This window comes from Anoplophora glabripennis, unplaced genomic scaffold, assembly GCF_000390285.2.
Source record: "Anoplophora glabripennis isolate ALB-LARVAE unplaced genomic scaffold, Agla_2.0 scaffold126, whole genome shotgun sequence".
Lineage (NCBI taxonomy): Eukaryota > Metazoa > Arthropoda > Insecta > Coleoptera > Cerambycidae > Anoplophora > Anoplophora glabripennis.
The window spans coordinates 1,088,941-1,115,851 of NW_019416477.1; the positions used below are offsets into that span (position 1 = coordinate 1,088,941).

Sequence of the window (26,911 nt, forward strand, 5' to 3'; positions counted from 1 at the left end):
TAAAATTTCATCATTCAATTACTAAAACGGTAACATAAATTTGAAAATTTCTGTACGTCCACTAAAAATTACCCTCATTTACCAAGATGTAATATACATTTTTATTTATGTTATAATAATAGACATTAATTTAATTAATAGTGATGGTTCAATACTTTATTTATGTACAACTGAATTAAATAAATATGTTACAAAAAAGTATTTTTTACACAATATTATCTAAGAGAGTTCAAAACCAGCCTGTTGTTCTATTGCTGCTAATAATTTGCTCCTCAGTGTTTCTTCATCTCTTATTACAGGTATTTTCAACAAATTGAGGCAAGTGCTTGCAGTGGGCATTCTATTTTCAGTTCCAGAACACTGTATGCAAAACTGGGGATTTAATTCCTAAAACCATTAGGTAAAATTAATACATCTAGTCAAAAAATTATACTCAAGCTCATTTTCAATTTTAATCTGAGTGAGACTCAAGGAATGAACTAAATTATGCAGTACAGTCATATATGTTAAATGCTGGAACAAACTTTAATCACAGCATATGTAAACCATCAAATTTCACTCTGTTTGTGGTACCCTGATCTCAATTAGATGAGAAGCGCTGATCTGGGCTATATTAAGAATTTTTTACATGTGCAGAATTATTAATTTGTATAACTATAGTTTTATTACGATTTCAAGACATTTTTCTAACTACCTTAGGTAGTTAGGGTAATAGTAATACAATAATAGTAATTAAGGTTCTACTGTATATTTAGCAAGACGAATAAAAAATTGTGGATCCTATTTATATGTAACTACAAAACATTTTTGTAAAGCCTCTTGTTATCTTCACATTCCAAATGTAAAAAATATTTTCTCGCAATTATGCCCCTGTTTATAAAAAAACTGTTACGTTATTATATATCCCATTTATAATATTATGCTAGAGTGCCCCGGTTATTATTAAAGAGAATAGTGTCTTTCGTGAACATTGATTGCAGTAAAAAAAATCTTTATTTACCCCGACAACTATACTAATTTGTTTTTATCCATAGCCACCTATATTTGGCATCAGATTATGTCTAGTATTTCATTTGTTTTTAGTCATGACTAACTTTTTAATTTAGAAAAAAGAAGCCATACCTTATTTTGTAAGATAACAGGGTTCAAAAGCAGTAAAGAAATGCCTGACTTTTCCAGGTTTTCCCTGACTTGTAAAAAAAAAATCTGGGTCACTTGTCACACATTATTACATACTAATTGGTGTTTATGTATTGAACTTTTTCTCAACGGGACTCCATATTATTTTTTATACCCAAAGAACCTCTTATAAACCACAAATAGTTTTTTCTTTCAAGAACCCATTGCCGGCTTTCACAACATTTCCAGTTGCAAACATCAAATTCCCTGACTCATGAATATTTTTAAAATTGCCTGACTATTCCCTGTTTTTTATGAAGAATAATGAATTCCCCGACTTTTCCCGGTCGCTATGAACCCTGGATAAGTGTGATAAACTACATATACATTTTTAGAAACTGCAGAATGCTCTTTTTAACTAAGCCAGGATCAACTATGACTCATGAAAAAAAAAATGAATCTGATTTAAGTCAAAAACTGTTATTAAAAAGTTGAGTATGCCACTGGACTTTACAAAAAAAAACAGACTAATAAGATGTGTGATGATGATATGATGTAAAATTAATGTATGATGTGAAATTTAAGAAAAAAGTCTAACTGTAACCATGTCGAACCATGTGCTGCTCTATGCTCACATACACAATACTAATGACTGCTACAAAAAATATGTACAATACACTCGACTAAGCAAAGCATCAAACTCACTCACACAGGCACAAACGACAATGAAGTGCATGTCCAACGTGTTTATTTTTTAATATTCTGAAAATAAAGCGGAAAATTTCAAGGCACGCCCCTGCCACGGTAAATTGTTACAGTAATTCCGATAACAGAACTTTATTGGCTTATTCTTTTCTTGGAATTATATCTCGACAAATATTGTACAGACTTTGTATATATTTTATGGTAAGTTCTATGTGAAGCGTTTAGTGTAGAAAAATAGACACTGACCCTTTTTGTTTTACTATTATACAAATACTTATATAATTCTTATAATGTTGTAGAGTTCAGTTATAAGAAGGCAATGGTTGTGTCACTTTTTACCCTGTACCACATTTAATTAAATTTGAATTCCTGTAACTAAAAAAAGTGAATCTCAAAAATCAAGCATTTCTGGATGTACATTCATAGTTACTTTTTTTGTTAATTTGTGACATTGGACGCGTCAAAGATTGATCAAACAATTTAGATATACTTAAATAATTATTACCTACTAGTATTTTGAAAAATATGAAAAATATTACAAATATAAGATATGTAAAAAGTACCTTAAATCCCAATAGTGGCGGTCTAGAGCAACTTGTTACAAACTTCAGCAGTTGCTTTTTTTGAACATCAGTGAATCTATGCAAAATTTTCCAAAACAGAATAATGGTTGGATGATCTGCAGTGAATTCGCCTAAAAAGTGAAAAATGAATAATCGTATTTGGTTACAACTTTAGGTAGACTAATTAGAATTACCTCCATAAACAGTGTGTGCCCTTAAATCGCTCAGATCTATTTCTTGGGTATCTCCACCGATTATAACTTGTAGCTCCTTGTGATTAAACAACTTCAACCACATAATTGGTACAACACTATTAAGTCCTTCTCTGAAAGCTGCACATTGCTTTTTTATCTGAGTGTTTAATTTAAGATCTGCCAGTCTTTGAATGTATTCCAGTCGATTCTCATTTGTCACAGGAATGTTTCTGCCATTCGGCTTAAGTTCAACAACCTAGAATGCAGAAATTAGTTCTATTTTTTTTCTGTGGTTAAAAAATATCATACCCTTGTTTCTCCCAGATCGTTGCTAACTGTTGTAAAATCCAAACCTAAATCACTAACGTCCCCTGAATAATCCCTTAGATATAACAAATTTCTATAAAGAACGGGATCTAAGGATTTCAAATAATGGGCACTGGCTCGATCTACCAATAATTTTGCCAGAAAGAACTCTGCTAAAGGCAAGTCAACTAAAATGTTTTCAAAAATTGCCTAAAATAATTACATAAATTAATTATTTCATTAAGTCATTGCTTTCTTAAATAATGTTTACCTTGCCCACCAGTCTACCTATGAAATAGTAATGGTCCGTAAAATTTTCCACAATAAGATGTACATTAGGATTTGGATAGAGTGCATTATCAGCTGTTAATAGGAAAAAACCTCGGTTAGGATCAAATGCTGTTTTTAGTACTTCGTTAATAAATTCCTTAAATATTCCCCCTCCATCGATTCCAGCTTCCTCTAATCCAACACTATTTATAAACTGTATCCTCACACGATGTTTCAAATCAGATTCTAAAAATATTAATAATTTTATTTTTTTGCATATTTTGATACATTCTAATTAGATTAACAGTTTCCAAAATTAATTCGTAACAGAAAAATACATTTCTGATTAGCTATGTACAGACCGTTAATAAGGTAAGTACAAAACAAATAAAATGTAAATAGAAAAATAAGTACTGATAGTTTATTTAGTAGATATTAGTGAATTTGAGCCACCCTCAATCAAGTCTTATTGAGAAGTCTAGTCTAGACCAATTATATGATTGACTATGTAAGAATTGCAAGTTAGAAGCATCTCATGCGAAACGTGCTTCTTGTGCCAATCATTCAACATTTCACAATCAGTAGGAATCGCTAATCAAAAAGGATCCTGGAAGTTGATCACCTAGTGGTAAACTCGGCAACTAAAATTTTATTTGGAAAAGGAAACAGTTTCAAGCACGCATGCCCCTGCCACGGTAAATTGTTACAGTAGTTCCAATAACAGAACTTTATTGGCTTATTCTTTTCTTGGAATTCTATCTCAACAAATAGTGTACGTACTTTATATATTTTATAGTGTAAGCATTTAGTGTAGAAAAATAGACACTGCCCTCTTTTTTTTCATACTATTGTACAAATACTTACATTTACTTGTACATATTCTTATAATGTAAAGAGTGCAGTTATAAGATGGCAATGCTTATGTCACTTTTGTTTGAATAAAATTACATACGAGAGAACCCGACCTACAGCCAACCCTGTACCACATTGCAGCCACCCTAACATTTTCGATCTCCATTTATAAGGCAGTGGACTGTCTACTGATCAGTGAATAGTCCTTTTTAGTAGTGACGTGACATACCCCAAATAATAGGCAATCCCATAGTACACACTGTCATGAAGCATTTCTCAGTATTTTTATTAGATCGATTTTCGACCTTATGTACTTTGGAAAGTGCCAAAAAAATGTCTAGTAAATATCGCGATATTAAAACATAAACATAACATAAACATAAAACACAACACAGAAATGAGACAACCCCCAAAGCCAAAGGCTGTGCGGAAGGGGGCTACACTTGAAAAAATGCGGACAAACACCCATTATCCATCGATGTATGTATGTATGTATGTCGGAGGGGTGGTGGAATTGTTTTTCCACCGCGGCACTTAGGCCTTATTAGGCCCCTTGTACACCTTCCTTCATTACTCGAGTACTTTTTTTCAAACCATCCTATTACTACACGGGTGGCTTGGTGGCGAAGTCTCGTACAATATTTATGTATGATAGCATGGTCTTGAGTTACAGAGATTTATTGCTCATTACCATTTTTATCGGGGACCACACGCATGCGGAAGATGTTGAGCGAATCCGGTCTCTGATAGGCTGCCACAGCCACGTCCCCGAGCCTGTCTTAAGTCACCCATCCAAGTTCCAGCCTGCGTCCGTGATGCTTAACTCGGCAGATCAAAATCCATCGGCCAAGATACCCGGCTAGGCCGATGGATCGATATTGCCAGTGCCGACGCCAGGGATGAAACCCGGACCAGAATAGGAAGCCTGGTCGAGAAATGCTTGCCACCTCACTCTCGACCAACTACGCTTCCGTGGCAATAAAATTCAGGCAATATTAGAAATATTTAAGAAGTTTCAAACACCAAGTGACAAACTACAACAATTATAGAATTTACATTTTTAAATTTATAGAACAATATTGACGTTTATAGTATTTAATAAATTAAAATTATATCAATGTTACTGAGCATTACGCATTAAAGATAATTTCATGTAAGCGAAGTAGCCTCACAACAGGATACCATTCAACAAAAGTTTGATTCTGGTTAAGAGTTCCTCTATAATAAACCACTTGAAGAAAAAAACACTACATAAACAGTATGACACAGCAGAGCACCAAGAAAAACAATAAAAAATACTTAGTAGAACTAGAAAATGACTAGATTAAACAAAAGGAGAGAAAATACGCCAATGATAACAGCGATGATATATCAACAAGATCTCACCTGCGTATTAGGCTATTCTTCCCGAGCATGCGCATTAGGAAAAACACGGCTAATGGTAAATTTTTACTCTATTTAAATTTAAGCATATTCTTTTATATCGTTTTTTGTAAGTTTTAAGCACATTATAGTGTATCTACTTTACGAAACACGTGTTGGCTGTTCTTAAATACTTCTAAATCCTTGTAGAAATAAGTTAATTTAAAATTGTTCATTTTTATAGTATCTATGTAAATAGTAAACAAGGGTCAGATTCGATCTGTACAATTTCAACTATGACAATTTGTTGTGGGTTGCCTAAATATGTGACGTCAGACCAAAAGAGTCTATTATGAATTATTTTCATACTAAATAATCACTTACCACTTTTAGTAGAAATCTTATCAAAAGCATCTTCATATAGATATGTCCTGCGAATAACAATAGTGTTATCGTTTAACAACTCGTGATGCATTCTTTGGTAGTCATTTTCTCCTAAACTGTACCTACACAGATCTCTCAGAAGCATTACCCTGGTGTTGAAGGCTATAAGAAAAGGTAGTTCCTCGAGTACAGCTAGAGATCTCTGCTCAATTGTTGACAAGGGAGGAAGATGTTCCTCGTCTGTAATAATCAAATATAGGGTCTTTTAAAATACGAACACATAAATAATTAAAACGGTTCTTTGTTAACGAATAAGTCAGTACATTTGGAGTAAAAATACTTATCAAGTCTTACCATCTCTATCGTTAACAATTCCATGGAACTGAACAGCCCTCTTTGACAAATAGTTCTTCCTAGACAAATCCTGTGATATATGGATTTTCTTTGCAGTCCAAAAACCAGATGGACAAAACTGTTTTCTCATATCCAACATATACAGCATTTTTACACAGTTTAAGCAAGATTTGTACAAATGAAGTATCTCAGGTGTAGCAGGTATCTAAAATATATCAGTAAATGTTTTAAGTGACATAATTTTTAATCCTTGGTTCAAATAGAGGTGTAATGGAACTTCCCTAACTCGAATCTCTTTAACTCAAAATATTATCTAAATGGAATTTTTTTAGTCAAAAAAGTTTTTTAACAACCTTACAGAGAAATTTTATCTCGATAAGTCGAATTTCGATTACTCGAATATATTTAATACTTGAACTGATATTTAACGTGAAGTCAAGCCTAACTCGAATTTTTTTAGGAAAATACGTACTGTCTCCAGGATTTACCAATTTGCAATAATGACAGATAGAAACTTATTGGAAGTTTCTATATTATATCAAAATTTCTTTTCATGTTTAGTGAAGTTAAGCTGATTAAGGCACTGGCGGCTGGTAAGGGGGGTTTCATAACAAAAACATTTAATTTACAATATTATATACATAATTAAATAGATTAGCCTTATGAAACACATTAAAATGGAAATGTTACATTTATAATGTACAGTCAATTTAACTCAACTTAAAAATTCGTCTGTAAAACTCTGAATATGTGGATTCGTAGCGCGCCTCTACATCTGTAAAGTGTTTACAGTGGTGATCATGGCTACCGTCACGCAGCTCTGAAAGACGGAGTGGGAGTAGCGCATATTTACTATGCAGATTGTGCTCTGTTTAGTCCGACCGCCCTTTTTTTTCTTAATGAACGTAATTTGTTCTGGTGCAGAATTTTGTTAGTCACATATTGTTTCTTGTGTTTTTCAAAAAATTGTAAAAGTTTATGTAAATTGATTGTAACACGCAAAAATCAATGGTGCGAGAAATACTAAACTTTAACAAAATCAGCATGGACTTTCACTATAAAAAATAATGTTGAATACATTTTCCCTATATTTTAATAGTAATAGTATTTAAAATAAAACTAAAATTATATTTAATTTTTTTTATATATTCAGAAAAATGATGATTTTAATACTTTATGAAAAGGAACTTACAACTTGTGCCAATAATGACATTGACTAAGCTATCGGCTTCTGTGGCACATCTACCAATTTGGTCAGAGGGCTCTGGGTCAATGGACTGAATTAGAACACACTTTGACACCAGAGCAATGCCATGCGAAGAAGCCTTGCAGAAAAGAATAAATGAGTTGCTGAACTTGAATAAAATTGGGCTCCGGAAGGCGATAGGACAATGTCACTTTCGGAAACATCTATACAAGCCAAGGCTTGCAGACAGTCTGATCTGCTGAAAATGTGGTAGTTGCTAGAACAAGTGGAAACCAATCCAGTTTTATCAAACCGTGTTATCACTGGTGATTAAACTTTGTTCTTTCAGTACGATCCAGAAACAAAACGTCAAAGTTTGCAATGGTATTCAAACAGATCACCCAGACAAAAAAAAGTACACGTCGAAGTCAAAAATGAAATGCATACTTGTGCACTTTTTTGCCAAACATATTGCTGCATGCGAGTTTTTTCTATTTCCAAGGGTCAAAATGGCGGTCAATGGACACCATTTTCAAACAACAAAAGATGTCCAAATCTATAACGAGGGTCTTGGAGGTTGTGCCAAAAGAAGAATTCCAGAAATGTTACCAGCAGTGGCAGAAGAGCCGGAGTAAATGTGTACAAGCAGAAGGGTACTATTTTTATTTATTTACCATTTGGGACACAAACAGGCGAAAAAACCCACTAAAGTATCCACTAAATTAACAGATATTATACATCAAACAAGAGCACAAAAAGTTTTAGGACAATAAATAGCATAAGAAATATTATAAAAGAAAAGCATCATAAAACGGATAGCATAAAAATATTATAAAAGTATACGTTTGAGCAATCTCTTAAATGAAATTAAAGTTGTAGAGAATAAATCTAATCCGCTACAAATATCGTTATAAGAACGCATCATTCTGCACACAGGAGAGTTTGCGGAGGCATTGGTATGCTTAAAAGGAATGAAAAATAAGTCGTAGGACCTAAATGGCCTGCATGGTATATTAAAAAATAATTTACTAATTAATTGGACACAGTCAATTTTACCGTTAATAATTTTATACAGGTTAATAACATCCGCCAATACTCTTCTGTTAGCTAAACTTATAATATTATATTCAACACACAATCCATGAAAATTATTGTCGTTCAAAGTTCGTCCACACTTAAAAGAGAAAAATTTTAAAAATTTATGTTGAATCATTTCAATACGACTAATATATATATTATATTGAGGATTCCATACAACAGGAGCAAAATTAATTTTACTAAATACAAAGCAATATGGCTTTAGAATTAGTGAACTGTTTCGACTGCCTCATAATGAAAAAAATCATGAAAATGATATTTTGAAGGAAATCACACTACAGATGATAAAAAACATTAGTGATATTTATTTCACATCAGTCTCATTACTTAAGTAATTGGCGGATCTCGTATGTACCTGTATATGAATGTATGAACTAGTCTTTTCATTTATGCCTAAGAGACCCCTTAATTTGTCGTATTTTTTCTGTAATTCCAATTTTCCCTAACTAGAATTTCACTTTCGCTTCCTTGGAGGTTCAAGCTAGAGAAGCTTCACTGTATTTAACACTCTACTTTTACATTTACTAAGGTAAATACTCACTGCGCTAGATCTGCACATTGGAAATGCTACTTCTATTAACTCTGTGGCCACATTCTTCAGCAATTTTGACATATAATGTAAATCATTTTTTGTAAATGTTTCACTTGTATCAGAATTTTCTACAGAATGCACAATCAAGTTTGTATTATACATATAATATAAAAGTAAAAAAATACTAACCTCTATCAGTTAATGTTTCCGTGTAAAACGTGAACATATCACAAAAAACTGATAACGTAGTGTGGCAATCTTTCCAAGATATTAGAGAAGAACTCTTCATTTGCAAATTTTCCTGTTGAGTCTTGTATATGTTTAACCATAGTTTATTTAAAAATATACTATTTAAGCCAAGTTTGTACAACAACCTGTAATTGTTAGAGATTAATACATTATTTATAAAAATACATCAAACCGCTTACAAGTACTTCCTTATTGAATCTTTATACACCAATAAAATATTATGACACAGCTGCGTAAATGAGTTCAAAACTTGTATATTTTCGTTATTGGCTTCAAAAAAATGTAACCACTTCCTCACTTTCTCTGGCTTGTTCATTATGTTTAAATAATCTGAGAGCAATAATTGCTCTTCGGATATTTGTACTTCTTCCTCATCATCACTATCTTCAGTTGTTAAATCGTATGGCGGTTTTAATCGATGAATATTCAAGCTTAACTTAGCCAGAACTTGAATGCTATCACAATTTGGTTCTAAAATAAAATGAATCTTTCGTTTGTATACAGGATATTTGTTAGCTGTTTTCACAAATTTTAAGAGGCCCTTTTTCGAATGACTATAAGCTAAATATGTTAGATAAACATAGGTCTGCAAATCAATAGTTTTCAAGATACAAAATATAAAAAAATTTTCATATTTTCTAAACTATCTGTCAATACTTAAAAATATTGTGATGTACTTTCGAGGTTCGGTCTCAGACGCCGAACTAGTACAGTCACAGTCCGGGTTCACTCGGTGGAGAAGTGGTTTCCAAGGTTCGAGAATATTACAAGACTTGGTATAAATAAAACTTTTATTTTCTAAAATAAATCGCAGTCTATAAACACATATAATATTAACAATAATACCCTACCCATATAAATAACAAAAACATCGGGATACCTATTGTCACGAAGGCAATACGGATGTCCTGACGGTGACAACGCCGAGTGTCGCGGAAAGACCTGCTAAACACCCGGAGTCGGCCGCGAGGTAGACGTCAGGTACCGCGGAAAGACCTGCTAAGTACCCGGAGTCGGAGTCCAGGTGTGTACCTTACCTTGAGCGCCGCGGAAGAGACCTGCTAAACGCTCTGGTTAGGACACCCAGAGGAGGGTTGAGTGCCGTGGAAAGACCTACTAAGCACTGCCTGGTGTAGGTGACTCCGTTGCTTTTATACAGAACGGCTGGTAGTGCCGTGTGCAACTTCAGCCGTTGAAACGGCGACTTCGTGGGCCGTGTGCAAAATCGCGGTGCGCCAAACAATTATAATACAGCGGGAGCAAAATAAAATAAGTTCATTACTAAAATATAAATGAAAACCCGAAAATAAAAAAAAAGGTTCATTACATCATGACTTCATTTTATACGATTTTTTTAAGAATTTTTTTTATAATTTAATTGAATTATACTCCGCGGTCAAAATTATAGAGAGTGACTCAGACATAATATAAAAACACTATTACCATAATGCGTATAAAATATAAAATGATTTTTATATGCTTCAATATTATTTATCTTTGTGCCGCTCGCTACGCACATCGATAGAATCTATAATCGTCTATAGACTGAATTACACTGAACGTCGATCTATATTATATCTCTGTCTTTTGCACTTGTTAGGGAATAGGGAAATGCTTTTTTAGTGGGTGTAAACGGACTTGATTTATCCGTCCTGAGAAACGTCATAGCATAAGCGTAGACAAGGGGTCTAATTCCATGGCAATAATAAATTTATAAATTAAAAAACACAACTGGGATGTTTTAAAATGCTATAATAATTAAAATGGATCAAAGTGCCGGTTATAGCAAACCGTAAAAAAATATTAGATGTTATGTTTTATTATCTTTTTTCAATATTTTCTACATTTTGTTGCCTTTTACAAAGACACGCCAATGGATTTTCGTTCCTGGTACGCTTCATCCCCCTTACTAGTCCAAAAACTAGCCATGAGTCACTCTCTATAATTTTGACCGCGGAGTATAGCTTAATACATTATAATAGAGAAAAGTCTCTGAAGAACTATGAAACTTAGGTTAATAATTTATGTAAAAAAAGATAAAAATTTATCAAATTCAGATACAAATTCATTTACCGGTGGCCCCATTAATTAAAAGAAGATACCATTTTTAATAGATAATTTTTTTTATCTACCATTACCAAGCACTTCACAAAATGTAAAATATAATATAATAAGATCTAGAACTAGATCACTTATTCAAAAAATTTTCATATATTTTTTTTATAGAAATACAATTTTAAAAATAACTGGCGTAAAAATGTTGTATTTTGTTAGAGCACAGAACAAAAATGATGCCAATTATTTATCACTTTTCATAATTAAGTTGTATTTAAAATTATATTTAAAAAAATTGTGTATTGTTGATTTAATTAAGTGATTCGAAATATTCAAAATATCCAGAGGTATCAAATTTCTGCTTTTCAGTCAGAGTGACACCCAGTATCCCTGCCAATTTTTATGAATTCACTAGATTACCTTAAATTAAATAAGAAAATCATAAATCTACACATCTACATCAAACGTCTAGAGAAATTTAAAAAATTGTGTTTTTTTTTTTAAATCACCACAACCTTTATCTCAAAAATGATCAATTGTAGACTAATGTTTTACAACTTTTTTGATTTAAAATCATACAACGAATCGTCTTAAAATTGGTCGATGTACTTAAAAACGTCCCATACCCTAACAAAAATAAACTTTTGGAACTGTCTTTATTTAAGCATCTTAAAATATAATTTAACCATTGTTTGGAACGGAAAAGCATTAAATATAAAATTATGAAAAGTGTCTGATAAAACTGATACTACCTCAATGACGTTTATTTTAGAGATAACAAGTGTGTACTTTGTTTTTATTTCGTTGACCTCAAATTCAAAATAATCACTTAAAAAAATTAAACAGTTTGTACAAAGGAAATTTATATTGTGCACAGAAAAAAATATATAATGGTAATACGGCACAAGATGATAAAAACTCACCATAGTTTTCTGGTTCCAAAGCAAGTATGCAATAAAATAAGCTGTTTGTACTTTCAAAATGAAAACCACTATTCAGATAGCAAATTATTCTCTCAAAGGGTAAATCCCTCTTATTCTTCAAATACGGTATCAAGAGATTTTTCAAATTATAAGTTAGTGTTGGTTTCAAAAAACTTGAGCAAAATTCTGATAAAACAATGTCATTGCAATTTTCCATTTCATATAAATATTTAAATGGTCTGTGAATGAGAACCATAATGTGTTCCAACAATTCTTTATAATTTTTTTCCAAAAGATTCCTTAAATATCCATAATAACCTAAAAACAAAGTATTTTAATTCCATGATACATTATCAAAAGAACACGAGTATTACCTTTCCTAATTAAATATTCCAAAGTTTGAGCATTGTTAGCAAAAATATAAAGTGGTTTTATTAACAGTCTAACCATATCATTATCATGTATGTTTTTGAGACACAAAACAAGGTACCGTTTTATTGACCACGAAAATGATGTGTCAACATCCATGTATCTTAATATTTCTGCATGATGGTTTACAAGATATTCTGATATCTTAAACTAAAAAAAAAAACATTAACCAATTAATTTTCTTTTGAGACGTCTATAAAACTTACCAGTCTTAATTTATCATCTTTACCGTCATAGAAAAATAATAGCTTTGGAAGTAGTACTTGTATTGGTGCAGTATTTTCTTCCTGATCAAATAAACATCTTTCTTCTTCTTTCTTGTGTTTACGTACAATATAACTTCTAATATGCGATTGTAACATTTCTGCACTTTGTTGCTTTACACGTTGTTCCTATAAAAATGAGTTCAGAATATAATTTACAAGTACAACATTCCAAATACCTGTCGTTTCCTTCTCTCCTCGTGAGTTTTTTGAAGAAGTACATCTCTAGTTAATTTTTTGCTGGCACCAGACAAATTTTGTTCTGGTCTGTTTTTAGGGTTTCCCTCAAAACTATAATTCATTTTGAAAGCTGTAAACATAAAACGTAAATATTTGACAACTTAATACCAAAAAATGTTACTTACCCATTTTGTGACAACCTTATAATGATAGAAAAATTATATGTTTTGGTATTACAAAAATAGTAGTGTAGTAAAACTAAAACTAGTTGAACCACTAGTTAAATGTCAACATCAAATTACTTGTCATTTTTCTACGATCGTCTTCTTCTTCTAGAAACGACTCGAATGGTATTGACTAGACCTTATTGGCAGTGGCGTAGCAAACCGTAACTGCGTAGCCTTAATCAAAATGCAGTGATGAATTTATTTCACGAGCCAACATGAAAATATTAACTTTCAAAATTTTAGCAATTATTTTTCTTAAAAGTAAGAATTTGAAATGATTAAAGTTCCTAGATTGATGAAGTCCCGCAATTATCCTCCATTTTGGGGTAAATTCCCTGTTCCTGTTACCGTTTCAAGTATATTTTTATAGTATGTAAAAAACATAATTTAATATGTAGGCAAACTCCTTAATTATTAAAATTATTATTTTATTGGAATGAGCATTTTTTGTATCAGTCAATAGAAGAAATAAACTGCAATGGTTTATTTGACAAACCAAAATTTAATATAAATAAATAGCAACTAAATATAGAAAAATTTGGGTTGTAATTAATATGCAGTAGGATATTTAGAAACAAACCCAAAAGTGAAATATGTTAAACCGCTGTTTTGGAGCAAAATGGCACAGTGGCTTTACAACTGATTGTATCTATTCTGTAACTGTAGCATTCATATCAAAAAACTCATTTATATTGAAAATTGTAAGTTTTTAAAACGGTGTAACAAATAAATCTGAGAATACTATAAACATCAAAACCCAACACAAGTATGTGAAAACTTGCCACTCTGTCGAGAACTATATCCATATATTTTAATATCTGTATAATAAAATGGTAATAAGTACTCTACAATACCTTATAGTGAAACTCTTCTGATTGTAACATTTTCCCTATTTACGAAAACTAGCAATCAGTAGATGGCGCTGCTTTCGTAGGGAAAACGATAGTGAAAATGAAAATTTATAAGGGCAACTTTACATTTGTACAATTTTTTACTTAAAAAATTTCAGTAACAAGAAAAAAGAAAATTTCACTTTTTATACAGAGCGTTTTGTGTTAAGAGGGCTCTATAACAAATAGGCAACCGGCAATACATTTTTATAGATTTTATTACAGAATTTGTCTAAATATGAACCAAATGCACAAATAAGAGACGTTCCCCCATTTTAACGCAGATTTTCTATAAAACGAACTTAGTTTGAAACTCAAATAACTTTTTGGTGTAAAGAAATTTGTAATTTATGATGCCGTTTGTTCAAAAGCGGCAAATTACAAATTTCTTTACAACAAAAAGTAATTTGAGATTCAAACTATGACCATTTTATAGAAAATCTGCTTTAAAATGAGGGAAAGTGTGTTATTTGTGTATTAATTCATATTTAGACAAACTGTGTAACTAATAAAATCTATAAAAATGTATTGCTGATTGCCTATTTGCTATAGAGCCCTCTTATGGACGTGTTAATGACTTCTGTTAATTTATAATAAAACACACATTTCTAATAATACAATTTTATTTCAGTCAAATATATAAGAATTCAATAATTTCATGTTAGGAATGACATTTGATTATTACTTAAAATCAATATACATGAATCACAGTTATCTTACAACTTAAAATTAGCATATAAGATGTCTAATCACTACATGATGAAAAATAAATACTAATAAATAGGAATTTTTTTTGTAATTGTCTTCCTACACATATGACAAGTCTTCAAAGTATCGGCACACTTAGAGCAAGTACCGTGCCCACACAGAAATACGACATTGCGTTTCCTCTCCATGCATATGCTACAAGCATGGCTCTCTTCTATCTCTGCTATTTTACATTCCAAATATCTCATTCGTTCAGCACTAGGCTGCCTACTTTTCGCAGGAATTATCCTGCCGTCTTTCGTAACTCGTTTCTGAACAAGAACACCGCACTGTAAGCACTTCTTCATCCTAGAAGAACAATCCTCACATGCAGGTTTGTGGTTGCAGGGTTCAAGTTTTACATTTTCCTCGGATAGTTCCGAGCAAACTAAACATTCTACCGGCTTACTGGCCACTATCTCGTTTTGATAATAATGGTTTTTATGGTTCGGAGAATTTTCTTGTGACGTGCTGCCTATGTCCAAACATTTCTCGTTCTTTTGGCGACTTCTCCTGGAGTTTTTCTGATCTTCACTCTGCAAGTTTCTAGCGGGACTACTCTTTGGAGTATTGTCCGTCAAGTTATAACCCTCTCGGGCTTCGTTTAAGGTAAGGCTCTCCAAATTGTACGTTTCTTGAGTATTTTGAATTTGATTATTGTCCATGGTTGGTTTGTAGCTTTTTAATAATTCTTGTAAGCTGGAATCTTGAATTAAATTTAAAGCGGATTGTCCTTTGCTGTTTAAAGCGTCTAAGTCGATTCCCATTTGAATAAGATAGCAAGCAATCGCTATTGCTAATCTGTTCTCTGAGACGTGATTAATGTTCTCGTATATAGAAAAAATGTCTGGACTATCGTCTTGATTCACTTCACCATTTAAATGATTTCTTTTTATTAGTACAATATGTAAAGCTGTGTCTTCATCTTCATCTTTGGCATTTAAGTTGGCTTTTAATTTTACTAACAACTCTATGACTCCACAATGACCTATAAAATTTTACATTAATATTGAAAATCATTAAAACATTTTCTTTAATTTACATATAAAAGTTAGGTTTACATAAAATAGTATAGTTAGTCATATTATTTAAAGTAAATATAAAAAATTATACAGGGTGTTTATTAAGTACTTGTACAAACTTTAAAGAGCTAATCTTTGACTAATTTTAATCATATAAACATTAACTATATTATGACTGGCGGCAAAACTTGGGTGGCCCAAGACAATCAATGCAGTGGCGACATCCATCTTCACCATCAGCGAAAAAATTCAAAACTGTTGTTTCGGCCCAAAAAATCATAGCAACAGTGTTTTGGGACCATAAAGGGATTCTCCTCATTGACTTTTTTCCCCAGGGAAAAACAATTAATGCTGCATGGTACTATGAAACCTTGAGAATATTACCGAAGACGATATAGAACAAAAGATGGGGAATGTTAACAAAGGGAGTGTGCTTGTTGCATGACACAGGGTTCATAGTTTAAAAGTAATAAAGAATTCCCTGACTTTTCCAGGTTTTCCCTGACTTATAAAAAAAAATCCAGGTCACTTGTAGTTCATTTTTGCAAATTTTACATACTAATTGGTGTTATGCATTAAATTTTTTCTCGACTGCCCTCCATAATCTTTTTTATACCCTAAAAACCTCTTATAAAGGTTTCAAAATCACAAATAGTTTTCTCTTTCAAGAACCCAGGGCCAGCTTTTACAAAATTTCCAGTTGCAAACATCAAATTCCCTGACTTTCATGAATATTTTTAAAATTCCCTGACTATTCCCTGTTTTTTATGAAGAATAACAAATTCCCTGACTTTTCCCGGTATTCCCGGTTTTCCCGGCTGCTACGAACCCTGTGTCAATGCACATTCTCACACAACCAACGCCACAAAACTCTTGAATTCATTCGGTTGGAACATCATCAACCACCCTGCTCACAGCTTTGACCCTGCACCTTCTGATTTTCATCTTTTCTCTTCTATGATGTTTATGGGTGGAAAAAGGTTTTCTACCAATGACAAGGTCTACAGTGCTGTAGAGCAATGAGCCCAAGAGGCAGCGGGAGATTTTTTTGACGATGGTATCAGAAAACTCATTCCTTGTCTCACAAAGTGCATATCAATTTTTTAAAAACAGTTCTCTACCTTTGTGGATATGCCTCGTAACTACTGCTTTATCATTTTTTGCCAATTCCGTTTTATGTTGCCTTGTTTGTTCTGCACAAAGTGAAAGTAGAAATGTGCGATAGTGAATTTTAAAAATAAAAACTTTCCTCAGACTTGAAACAAGATGCATTAGAAACTGCGAAAAAACTACTGGAGTCAATATTATGGTCGGATTATTCTACCAAGTCAACTTGGCTGGTAAATGAAAATTGTGACATTTGAAAGTAAGTAATACGTACACACCATCAAATAATGTTTTGTAATGCTTTCAGACACAGCAAACTGATTACATTGCTAAAGAATTTAACTGATGGTTACTAACTCAAAAAATTGAGTCTTGAAACCAACCGGATGATATGAGATTTTTAATACATGCTTCAGACGATGACTATACAGAGTGTCTCGAAATTCATGCAACAAAATTTGGTCATAGATTTTTAAGACAAATTTAGGGACTCATATTTTTTCTTTTTGCCAACTGGCCCCCTCTGTCTCACAACCATGTTGAACAAGAATCACTAAATTTGGTACACAGGGGTTTTATTACATGTGGAATCTCGCAGTGCTACACTTTTTGGTGAGAAAACAGTTTTTCATGGGCCCCTTGTCTTTGGAACCAGAAAAATTTGGTCGCAAATTAGATTTTTTTTTAAATTATTAGTTAGCTAGAAAGCCATTGAATTTAGAAACTTTTTTGTCCCTTGATATTTGTTTCGTAAAATGCAATGTTTTTGAGGAAAATGGCGAATCACGATATGAATTTGATCACATTTTGACAAAAAAAGTATAAAGAGACAAAAAGTTTCTAAATTTAATGGCTTTTTAGTGGACTGATAATTTTTAAGAAATTTAAATATGCGACCAAATTTTTTTGGCTCCAAAGACAAGGGGGCCCACGAAAAATTGTCTTATGGGGGTTTCCCGCCAAAAAACGTAGCACCATCAGATTTCACATGTCATAAAACCCCTGTGTACAAATTTAGTGATTCTCGTACAACAGGGTTTTGAGATATAAAAAAAAGATTATTCTTAGGGGCGGACTTCACGGGGCTGTAACATCAAAAGAGGGGGACACTTGGCAAAAATAAAAAATACAGATCCCCTAAATTTGTCTTAAGAATCTGTGACCAAATTTTGTTGCATGAATTTCGGGACACCCTGTATGTCTATGAAAGTGAAATTTATACAAATATTTTCTTTAATAATTTTAGTAATTTAGATTCTATATTACAAGTTGTTGCAATAATCGGTCATATTACTTATTGACAACAAAACTAAGCAAGATCAGTCATTTTGCATTACCGACAAAAAATGTAAAGGGAATGTTTTGGATATTGGTAGAAAATATGTGTATTTGTGTAGGAATAAATAGCTTGTACAATATTCCTTAGAAAATTGAAGATTTTTTGAAGTTACCAAATTTAGATGTTTCCACCGCTCTGCAGCCACAATACTCGTCAATTTGGATGATGACCTGATAGAAGTTAAGCATATAAGAAAGGAAGTCATCTTCAGTGGCTGAAGCTTATACAGAAGACACAGTAGCAAGAAAGTTTAAAATATCAAGTGATGCAATAAGAAGTTTTGTCCCAGGAATACAAATGAAACTGAAAATTAAAAATAAGTTGTATATGATTAAATAACTATAAAAACTATTACTTTATTTACCATTGCAGTTAAAATGCTAGTTTTAGAGAGGTGTCTTGGTTCTTAATGGGCTGTATTATATATAATTAGTATTTATTAACTATCAGATACATACTAATCATAAGAAGTTTGCTTGAAAAGAAATATTTAAAGTGCAGAAACAATTTAATAAATTATCATGGAATTTTGTGTTGATCTTCATTCAGTTATAAAAAAAACTATAAGAATTACTGATATCCTTACCTTGGCTCACAGCCAGTAAAAGAGCAGTCTGATTTCTATTGTTCCGTAGGTCAATGTCGGCTTGACCCAATCTGACCAAGGTTTCAACTACATCTTTGTGACCATTTAAGGAAGCAAGGTGTAATGCAGAAAACCCATCATCTTTCTTGACATCAACTAATTGTCTTGCCACACTCAGCAACTTCCTTGTGGCAAAGTTTTTTCCTTTCAGTGCAGCATGGTGCAACACATTGAAGCCGCGTTTATTACGCAGGGTGAAATCGGTTCCTAAAAATTACATGTAAAAGAAATTATTATAATACCCATGTAGTTACAGTATCCACTGTAATTAGAAGTAAAATTTAATTAAACAAAAATACACTCAAGTACACATTTTGCACTCCAAATTCGACTCTCGTGCTAAGCAAATTCACCAAGTGGAAATCAAATTTATTCTGTTGCAAGTTAAATTTGTTCATTTGTAAATTTTTGACAATCATTTCTGTGTTGTTACATCTAGTATCATGTCTAGAGTTACTAAATTATAAAATCAATAGTTTAATATAGAGATGGGCAATGGGAAATTTTCCGTCCCGGAAAGTTTCCAAAACGGAAATTTTCCGGGAAGAAATAATCGAAGCCTGAGAAATTTTCCCTGGAAAGTTTCTAGAAAAATTTCCATTAGAAATTTTCCGGGAATATTTCTAACAATTTGTATGCTTGGAGTCAATTTTACTTCTAACTTCTGTGAATACAACCTCAAAAAATCATTAGTTAATTTCGGATATTTGGTTAATTCAGAATACCAGAAGACCATATTACCCAAATTAGTCAGAAAATACTTACACTTACTTATTTTAATCTTTGTTAAGTTTACAATCTACATACAGAGAGCAATACAAGACATAAATTGCCTCTCCCTTTTCAAATTTAAAATAAATTTTGATAGTTGAACCAAAGTATAATTACATTTTAAAACTAGCATAATTATTTAATGTATTTACTATTTATTTGTTAAAAAATAAAGATAAATAGAGTTTTGTCTACTGTATAGTGTTTGCACACTGCAACCCGCAACATGTAATTTTTATTAACCGACGATTAATAATTTATATTTTTCAAAGATTTATACCAACTTAAACAAAAATGTATAAGTATTTGGTCTTTTTGGAAAGCTGATGGTATGTAGAACGCAATACCAAATCCAAAAAAAAAGTTCGGAAAATTTCGGAAAATTTCTGGAATTTTCAATGGAAACTTTCCAGGAATTTTCATAGTTTGGGAATTTTCCCATCTCTAGTTTAATACTTTGATGTGTAAATAATACAACTCATTTTCATGGCACCTGCAGCCAGTGGCTTTTTGTTAGTATAGTTTAATTAAATTTATTACACCACTAGACGTAGAAGGCTGCTTCTCAAAATAATTTGCGCCTTTCACTAATAAATCTACGCCACAGAATATCCTAACTACAGTAGTTGGGATATTCTGTGCCTACGCATTTCAGGGATATCACTATAGAATAGTATTTTCATACATTTAAAATTGTCAAATTATTTTTGCATTTCTTAGTAATCATGTTGGCTTTGCACACAAATGTTAAACTGTAATCAAATCATAATTAAAACTAAAAAAAATGCTATTAAAATAGGATACTTCAAATGCTAAATAAAAACAAAAACTGAAAATAAAATATAAACGATATAAACTGACGAGTAGATGCCAAGAAATAAATTTTACCGTACTTATTAAATACTTATTCTGGAAAAAAAAATTAATATTTTCAGATTTCATTCCAAAATGTATTAGTAAATTTACGAAATGTAACCCGTTAAAATATTGGAACAATATTTCTTGCAACAAATACGTACTTAAATTTTGAGAAAAAAATTATGTTGTGTAAGAAAAAAAGTGAATTTGTTTGGCAAAATGTTAAATTTGTTTTACAAACGTGATTTATATTGGCAAAAATTTAAATTTTATATGTAAACAAATGAATGTATTTGCAAAATGATGAAATGTGAAAGTGCGCAACCTGTAATGGCACATGCTTCATAAAATTACATTCCTACCTTGGGCCATGCATAATAACTCGATAACTTGATAGCTGTCTTTTCCAATAGCATCATGCAGCGCCGTATCACCGTACAAATCTGTGCAGTTTGGATTCGCACCAGCAGCCAATAATATTTGAATACAACGAGCGGGCTGTTTATGTGCTGCTATATGAAGGGCAGTACAACCGCTTCTATTAGCGACATTTAACTCCACGCCTGATTTTATCAGCAAGTCCAATACCTACACCAAAAAAATAAATTATATTTTGAATTACTTCAATTCTCTACAAATTTCCTTTGGTGCTTACCTCAGGCTGATTGCCAAATGCGGCATAATGCAGACAGGTGTCACCATCATTATCGCTTGCATTTACAGACGCCCCTGCATGGAGCAATAACTTGACCACTGCAGAGTGGCCCTGATGTGCTGCCACTTGCAACGCTGTTTTGCCGCTGCTGCGCATGTCCACCATGTTGCGAGGTATGCCCTCTAGCAGTCTTTGTACTGTTTCTAAATGACCCTGAGCCGCCGCTCTTACTAACTGATCTACCACTCCATTAGTTTGTACGTCTTGATTGGCAGGAGACCATTGAACTGCATTTTAACATTTATATATAAAAAGTAAATCTAAGTATGTAGTTCTATAATAAAGACAGGAAATCATTCTTATTATCACACATTTAAACAGAGTAAAAATCCTTTAAATTATAATTTCTCATGATATTATAAAATGTAGACTAATTTTAACACTTTTGGGAGATGTCATGGATATATCAATATGAAAAAAATGCATAGTATAGTCTTTCCGATCTCAGTTGAAGACCAAAGAGCTAGAGCTAGGCCAGGTTAGGTCGATACGCAGGAACTAGGTATTGAAATATTTGAAAAGATTGTTTCCATATTTATTTAGTCATACCCACATACAGGTCTAGTCGAACTAAACGTAGAGGTGGTAGAAAGAAATGTATACTACCACTTGAAGAATGCGCGCAGGCAAACGCAGAACTAACACAGCCGCACTGGGCGACTGGGCCACAAATTTCAGTTGTTGACAAATTGCCTAGCAGTGCAGTGCAGCAATGCGGAATTATTTTATTGTTGATTATTTTTATTTAATAACTTTTCTAACCTAAACTAACAACCTTTCCTCATATTTTCTTAGCAAGGATATGTTTATACCTTCCCGTTGGATATTGCCGAGTAGTAATATATTTTAATGAAAATGTAAATGTTTTTTGATATGTCATAATCAAAATTTACCATCAATATAATAAAATTGTTTGAGGACATAAATAATTAAAAATATGGTATTGGTCGGGTATAATAGGTTGAGACATTAATTTACACTCCATGAATTCAAAATGTCTATCGTCTAATTTTAGGAATTAAAGTACTGTGTTTAGATCTCCGCGGAATAAATTTACTTCGATTTTCTCTAATAAATAAACAAACACCCATTGAGACGGCAGAATATCACCAATCACAAAATGAAAAACACGCTGTATGTATCTCTTAAATCAATGAAAATATCACATTTTTTATCAAAATCTAACCAGAGAAATTTTATTACCACCTTTTGTCTCTGCTTGGGGGACACAATAATTTCTACATAATTTGAAATACTGAAAAGTTTTACTCACTTGACGGTTCTTGTCTTTGATTTTGTGTTGCGTGCATAGTGTTGGCTAATTCGGCTGCACTACCAGGGATAATTTTGACACATTGTGGATGCAACGTCCATGCGTGACCATCTAGTTGAACTCTCAAATCTCCATCTGAATAAATTTTTAATACTTTCCCCAATTTTCCCAATGACTGAAAAAAGAAAATGTGAATTATTGAAAAAAATTGATGTCGAAACTATTTACATTTCTCATTATTTCTATCCACTCGCCATGTCCTTTCTGCAGCTCCTTAACTTTTTCAACATCTGTTATTAAGCTTACTATATCCCCAACAGCAAAACTGTTTACTTTGTGAAGAGCTACGGGGTTAAAAGTCCAGCGATTGTTACATCCTTCATATTGGACTCTGATATCACCTTTGTCCGTTACTCGATGAACGGTGCCTACTTTTCCAATGTACTAAAACAGTACATTAGATATAAGAAAAGAATTTCCTGAATCAATAAAAAACTTCCAAAAACATATTCCATAATTTTAAATATAACTAAACTTTTAATACCTCTGCCATTCTCGGATTCCATCCTCCATGCCCCTGTTGCATGGCTTTGAGCTGTTCTACTGACACAGTAACTTGAACTTTATCACCAACTCCAAAAGGAGGTGGGCCGGATCTATTTGGACGAACTACTGTTTGTTCTACGTTTTGGCCTGGAAATATAGTAAAAACGTTATAATTGAATTTAAACTGCATTAAAGTTTCACTTACCTAATACTGGAAGATGCTCTGGATAATAGTAACCACCAGATGATGACTCTATGAATTTTATATCACAATTTCCTTTATGACCTAGTCTATATACATTTGTATTGCCCGAAAACCATTGCACATTTGCAACAGACCTACTGCTTTCATTATCCCAACCTCTGATGTCTAAAACTCGACCAACTTTACCTAAAATGACAGAATATATGAAATCTGTTTGATATCGAAATGTATAATTTTGTTAATAATTACCTTCTCCTCCATCTTGATTACCCCACTCCCAATTAAAACCACGGACAACTTTTGCTCCTACATAAATTCCGTTCAGTTCACATTTTTTACCATTCAAACGTGGTGGAAGGTCACTTCTAAAAAAATAATACAAAAGTCGAAGAATATGCTGTTTGTATTTAATATTCTGAATAAAGCGGAAAATTTCAAGGTACGCCCCTCCCGCTTTTCTTGGAATTCTATCTCCACAAATATTATATGTACTTTATATATTTTATCGTAAGTTCCACGTGTAGTGTAGAAAAATTCGATTACCAGTGATCACTTTGCTTTTATAAAACATATATTTCATTATTAGCTCTGGCATGTTTTAATCTTTAAAATTTTTTTGATTCTGAATTAGCTTAATATCTATTTTTAATGATAAAGTACCTTGTACATATTTTTTTCTTTAAACTCTATGAACACATGTTTATTTTGTATGTTCTTTTTTGACAAATGAACTAATTAATTAATTAATTGTAAAGTACGCTAAAGTGAAAAAAAAGTTCAACAGATGTCTATTAACGATTTACCTAATAGTGCGATAGATGATTTTATGTGCTTAAAAGTTTGGAAAAGCATAAGATTGCAAAACCCTAGCTTGGTTCATTTTGGCAATATTTATATTGCGCTCTTTCCCACATCTTATATTAATAACAATCTTACCCGTATATTACGATATCCATTAAAAAGCATGTTAAAATAAACTAACATTAATTTGTAACATCAAAAATTATATTTTCTTCAGATTAAAAAAATTTCTTGTAATGTTTCATATTTATTTAATAATGAGGTAACAACAGAACTAACAAAAGAATGATTATAAAAATATTCCATAGTAAGAAAAAAAAAATAAAACTCCCACAGTAAAAAATGTGTTTTATAAATTTTACTCACCCTAATGAAGTGGCAGAATCGAATCTTTTAAAATTATGGCTCAAATCATGTTTATCGCCATGATAGCACATATAACATAAATCGTAATCATAACAAATAGTGCATTTATATCTCATTCCACTTATTCCTTGACTATCACATCCATCACAAACAATATTTGGATGTTTAACACCTACAATGTTAAATATAACAATAATAATTTTGCAAGGTTTAGAAATATGAATTGATGATTATATAATAAATGTCAATAATAAATAACTGAAGGTCTGCTAACAATTTCTGATGACAATAGCAATAATCCATAAACATTTATATAAATTTTCAAACAATCCTAGTTACAAAGCACATTCTTTTACTATCTGATAAGCATGGCAGTTTGAAACATATAATTTATTTTTATTGCAGAAAATCTGATAAGAAGATAGACATATTCGATATATGAACATAATATTTTTACTTGAGAAACTATTTTAATAAAGAACAATTTTAGTAATGAGCTAAATACTTCTACAGGACACCTCATCATACTGAATTCGATCCGCAAACATATTGTTTCGGTTTAAATCAATGATTCATCTTACATATTGGAGTATATTATAAAATATTGCAGAATGGTGTGAATAAGTCAGAAATTTAGTTATCAATATGTAACGTTCTTACGATTTGTATAAAAGGATAAAAAACAACTGCAGAAAAAAGGCCTATAAATGAAAATGTATGCAGTTGCATACAGAAAAACATAGAATTAACAATAATTCTAAATAACTATAATAACTATACAACATACCAATTTGTGCATTGTCTATAACTCGTAGATCGTATTTGCCTAAATAACCAACCCTGTAATTGGTTCTAGTTCCATTATCCCACTGTACCACCACAGTTTTGTCCGGAGATCCTACAGTTCCCGACTTTCCAATTTCACACACAGTTCCCACATGACCTTCGCCACCATCTAGAAGAAAAAATACATTTTAATAATGAAGTCTCTAAACAAAAATAAACTCACCTTGATTCTCCCAAGACCAATCTGGGCCCCTTACAATTCTTACTCCAGGGGTTAGCATATTTACTATCTCACTATCACTACACTACTTTTATATTTATGCAAATTAAAATGAGTGTCCGCTTAATAGACTACATTTAATGCACGGATTAACTAAATAAATACACTTAATTATGTACCAAAAGGGCACCAAAAGAATAATCGATTGGATTAAGATATTTTTTGTTGAAATATCTAGAGTTTATTTAGAAACTTGTTTACTATTGTCATGTTGACAGTTCGAAGGACATTACTCTTGTGCTTGTGTTGTGTTTGTGATCACTTGATCACTTCACTTGTGATCTACAGTATATTCTATTCGAGGGCTGTTCTGTTCACTCTCCCAATTTGACAACTCTCTGCTTTTGCTTGTGCTGGGTAACGCATCGCTAGGTGCTGGGTAGTCTCCATCACAAAACATATAATACAGTCTCCATGTTAAGACACGTCCAGTCCAGTAGTACTTGGTCGCATTGAATAAAACCCAATCATTAAAACTACACGAAGTGGTTTCAAAAATTTGACACATAGGACATGGTTAATTGCAAATTTGGACAATTTTCAAATATATGCCTCCATCTGCACAAAAACATGATCAAAAGACGAGGAAATTATTAGACAAATTATTTTTAACTACAAATCCCAAACACATTCGAAAGGATGGTACAAGAACACCCACGGGGTACCCTCCCCGATGACATAAAAAAACTTAATAAGTGACAGACGACGTGCGAAACGGCTTGCCACCCGTACCCGCCTCCCCCGACATAGACATGACTTAAACGTACTTAACAGACGGATGAAGGCGGCTCTGGGTGAATTGGCCCAGGACACATGGAGTCGCTGGATCCACAAGACAACAGCCTCTGGAAAACGCAGAGGGCCCTGCGACAGACCGCTCGTGGTAAAATTCCTCCAATCCACGGTAGCAGGGGGGTGGTTTACACAAACCAGGAAAAGGCCGAGGCTTTCGCTGACAGTCTGGAATTGCAGTGTAGACTGCCTCAGTTGCCCGACGAAGACGAGGAATTCGAGATAGTGGCTGAGCGCGCGGCCCGACGCGTCCACAGAGAGCTAGACAATGACATAATCCCCCCGCAACTCCTGACGAACTAAGACTGACAATACGCAGACTTAAAAACAGAAAAGCCCCCGGACCCGACAATATACATAACACGACACCACACAAGGGCCTCATGGCCCTACTAAACATAACAATAAACATAACAAACGCGACACTCAGACTAAGACACTTCCCTACCCGCTGGAAAACAGCAAACATAATCCTTATCCCAAAACCCAACAAAGATCACACCATCCCATCCAACT

General features: G+C 32.6%; 2 protein-coding genes across 2 annotated transcripts; both read right to left on the reverse strand.

The window, feature by feature from the left end:
* Positions 1-141: 141 nt before the first annotated feature.
* Positions 142-13,321, reverse strand: LOC108906184 (ubiquitin-protein ligase E3C). Its single transcript, XM_018709389.1, has 15 exons — positions 13,210-13,321; positions 13,024-13,154; positions 12,788-12,973; positions 12,527-12,731; positions 12,153-12,470; positions 9,354-9,645; positions 9,115-9,299; positions 8,935-9,053; positions 6,110-6,314; positions 5,756-5,995; positions 3,159-3,403; positions 2,891-3,097; positions 2,582-2,837; positions 2,388-2,518; positions 142-387 (listed from the first exon to the last, which is right to left on the reverse strand). Exons 1-15 carry the CDS (start codon positions 13,211-13,213, stop codon positions 220-222), a joined length of 2,892 nt encoding a protein of 963 aa, XP_018564905.1. The 5' UTR covers positions 13,214-13,321; the 3' UTR covers positions 142-219.
* Positions 13,322-14,773: 1,452 nt separating this feature from the next.
* On the reverse strand, positions 14,774-25,826 carry LOC108906179 (E3 ubiquitin-protein ligase MIB2). The gene is made up of 12 exons (XM_018709380.1): positions 25,547-25,826; positions 25,325-25,492; positions 24,538-24,709; positions 23,620-23,735; positions 23,371-23,556; positions 23,164-23,312; positions 22,848-23,063; positions 22,620-22,794; positions 21,287-21,573; positions 20,994-21,219; positions 18,943-19,209; positions 14,774-15,876 (listed from the first exon to the last, which is right to left on the reverse strand). The coding sequence occupies exons 1-12, from the start codon at positions 25,602-25,604 to the stop codon at positions 14,915-14,917; spliced, it is 2,982 nt and encodes a 993-aa protein (XP_018564896.1). The 5' UTR covers positions 25,605-25,826; the 3' UTR covers positions 14,774-14,914.
* Positions 25,827-26,911: the final 1,085 nt, after the last annotated feature.

Bases quoted from the DNA above. Each gene is read 5' to 3' on its own strand.
- LOC108906184 (XM_018709389.1), bottom strand. The intron at 12,974-13,023 runs GTATTTGGAATG...TCATTTTTATAG, and splicing joins AGGAGAGAAGGAAACGACAG to GAACAACGTGTAAAGCAACA. The intron at 9,300-9,353 runs GTAAGCGGTTTG...TAACAATTACAG, and splicing joins GATTCAATAAGGAAGTACTT to GTTGTTGTACAAACTTGGCT.
- LOC108906179 (XM_018709380.1), bottom strand. From the start codon at position 25,604: ATGCTAACCCCTGGAGTAAGAATTGTAAGGGGCCCAGATTGGTCTTGG. The intron at 23,736-24,537 runs GTGAGTAAAATT...TTATTTTTTTAG, and splicing joins GATTCTGCCACTTCATTAGG to AAGTGACCTTCCACCACGTT. The intron at 23,557-23,619 runs GTAATTATTAAC...CTGTCATTTTAG, and splicing joins TAATCAAGATGGAGGAGAAG to GTAAAGTTGGTCGAGTTTTA.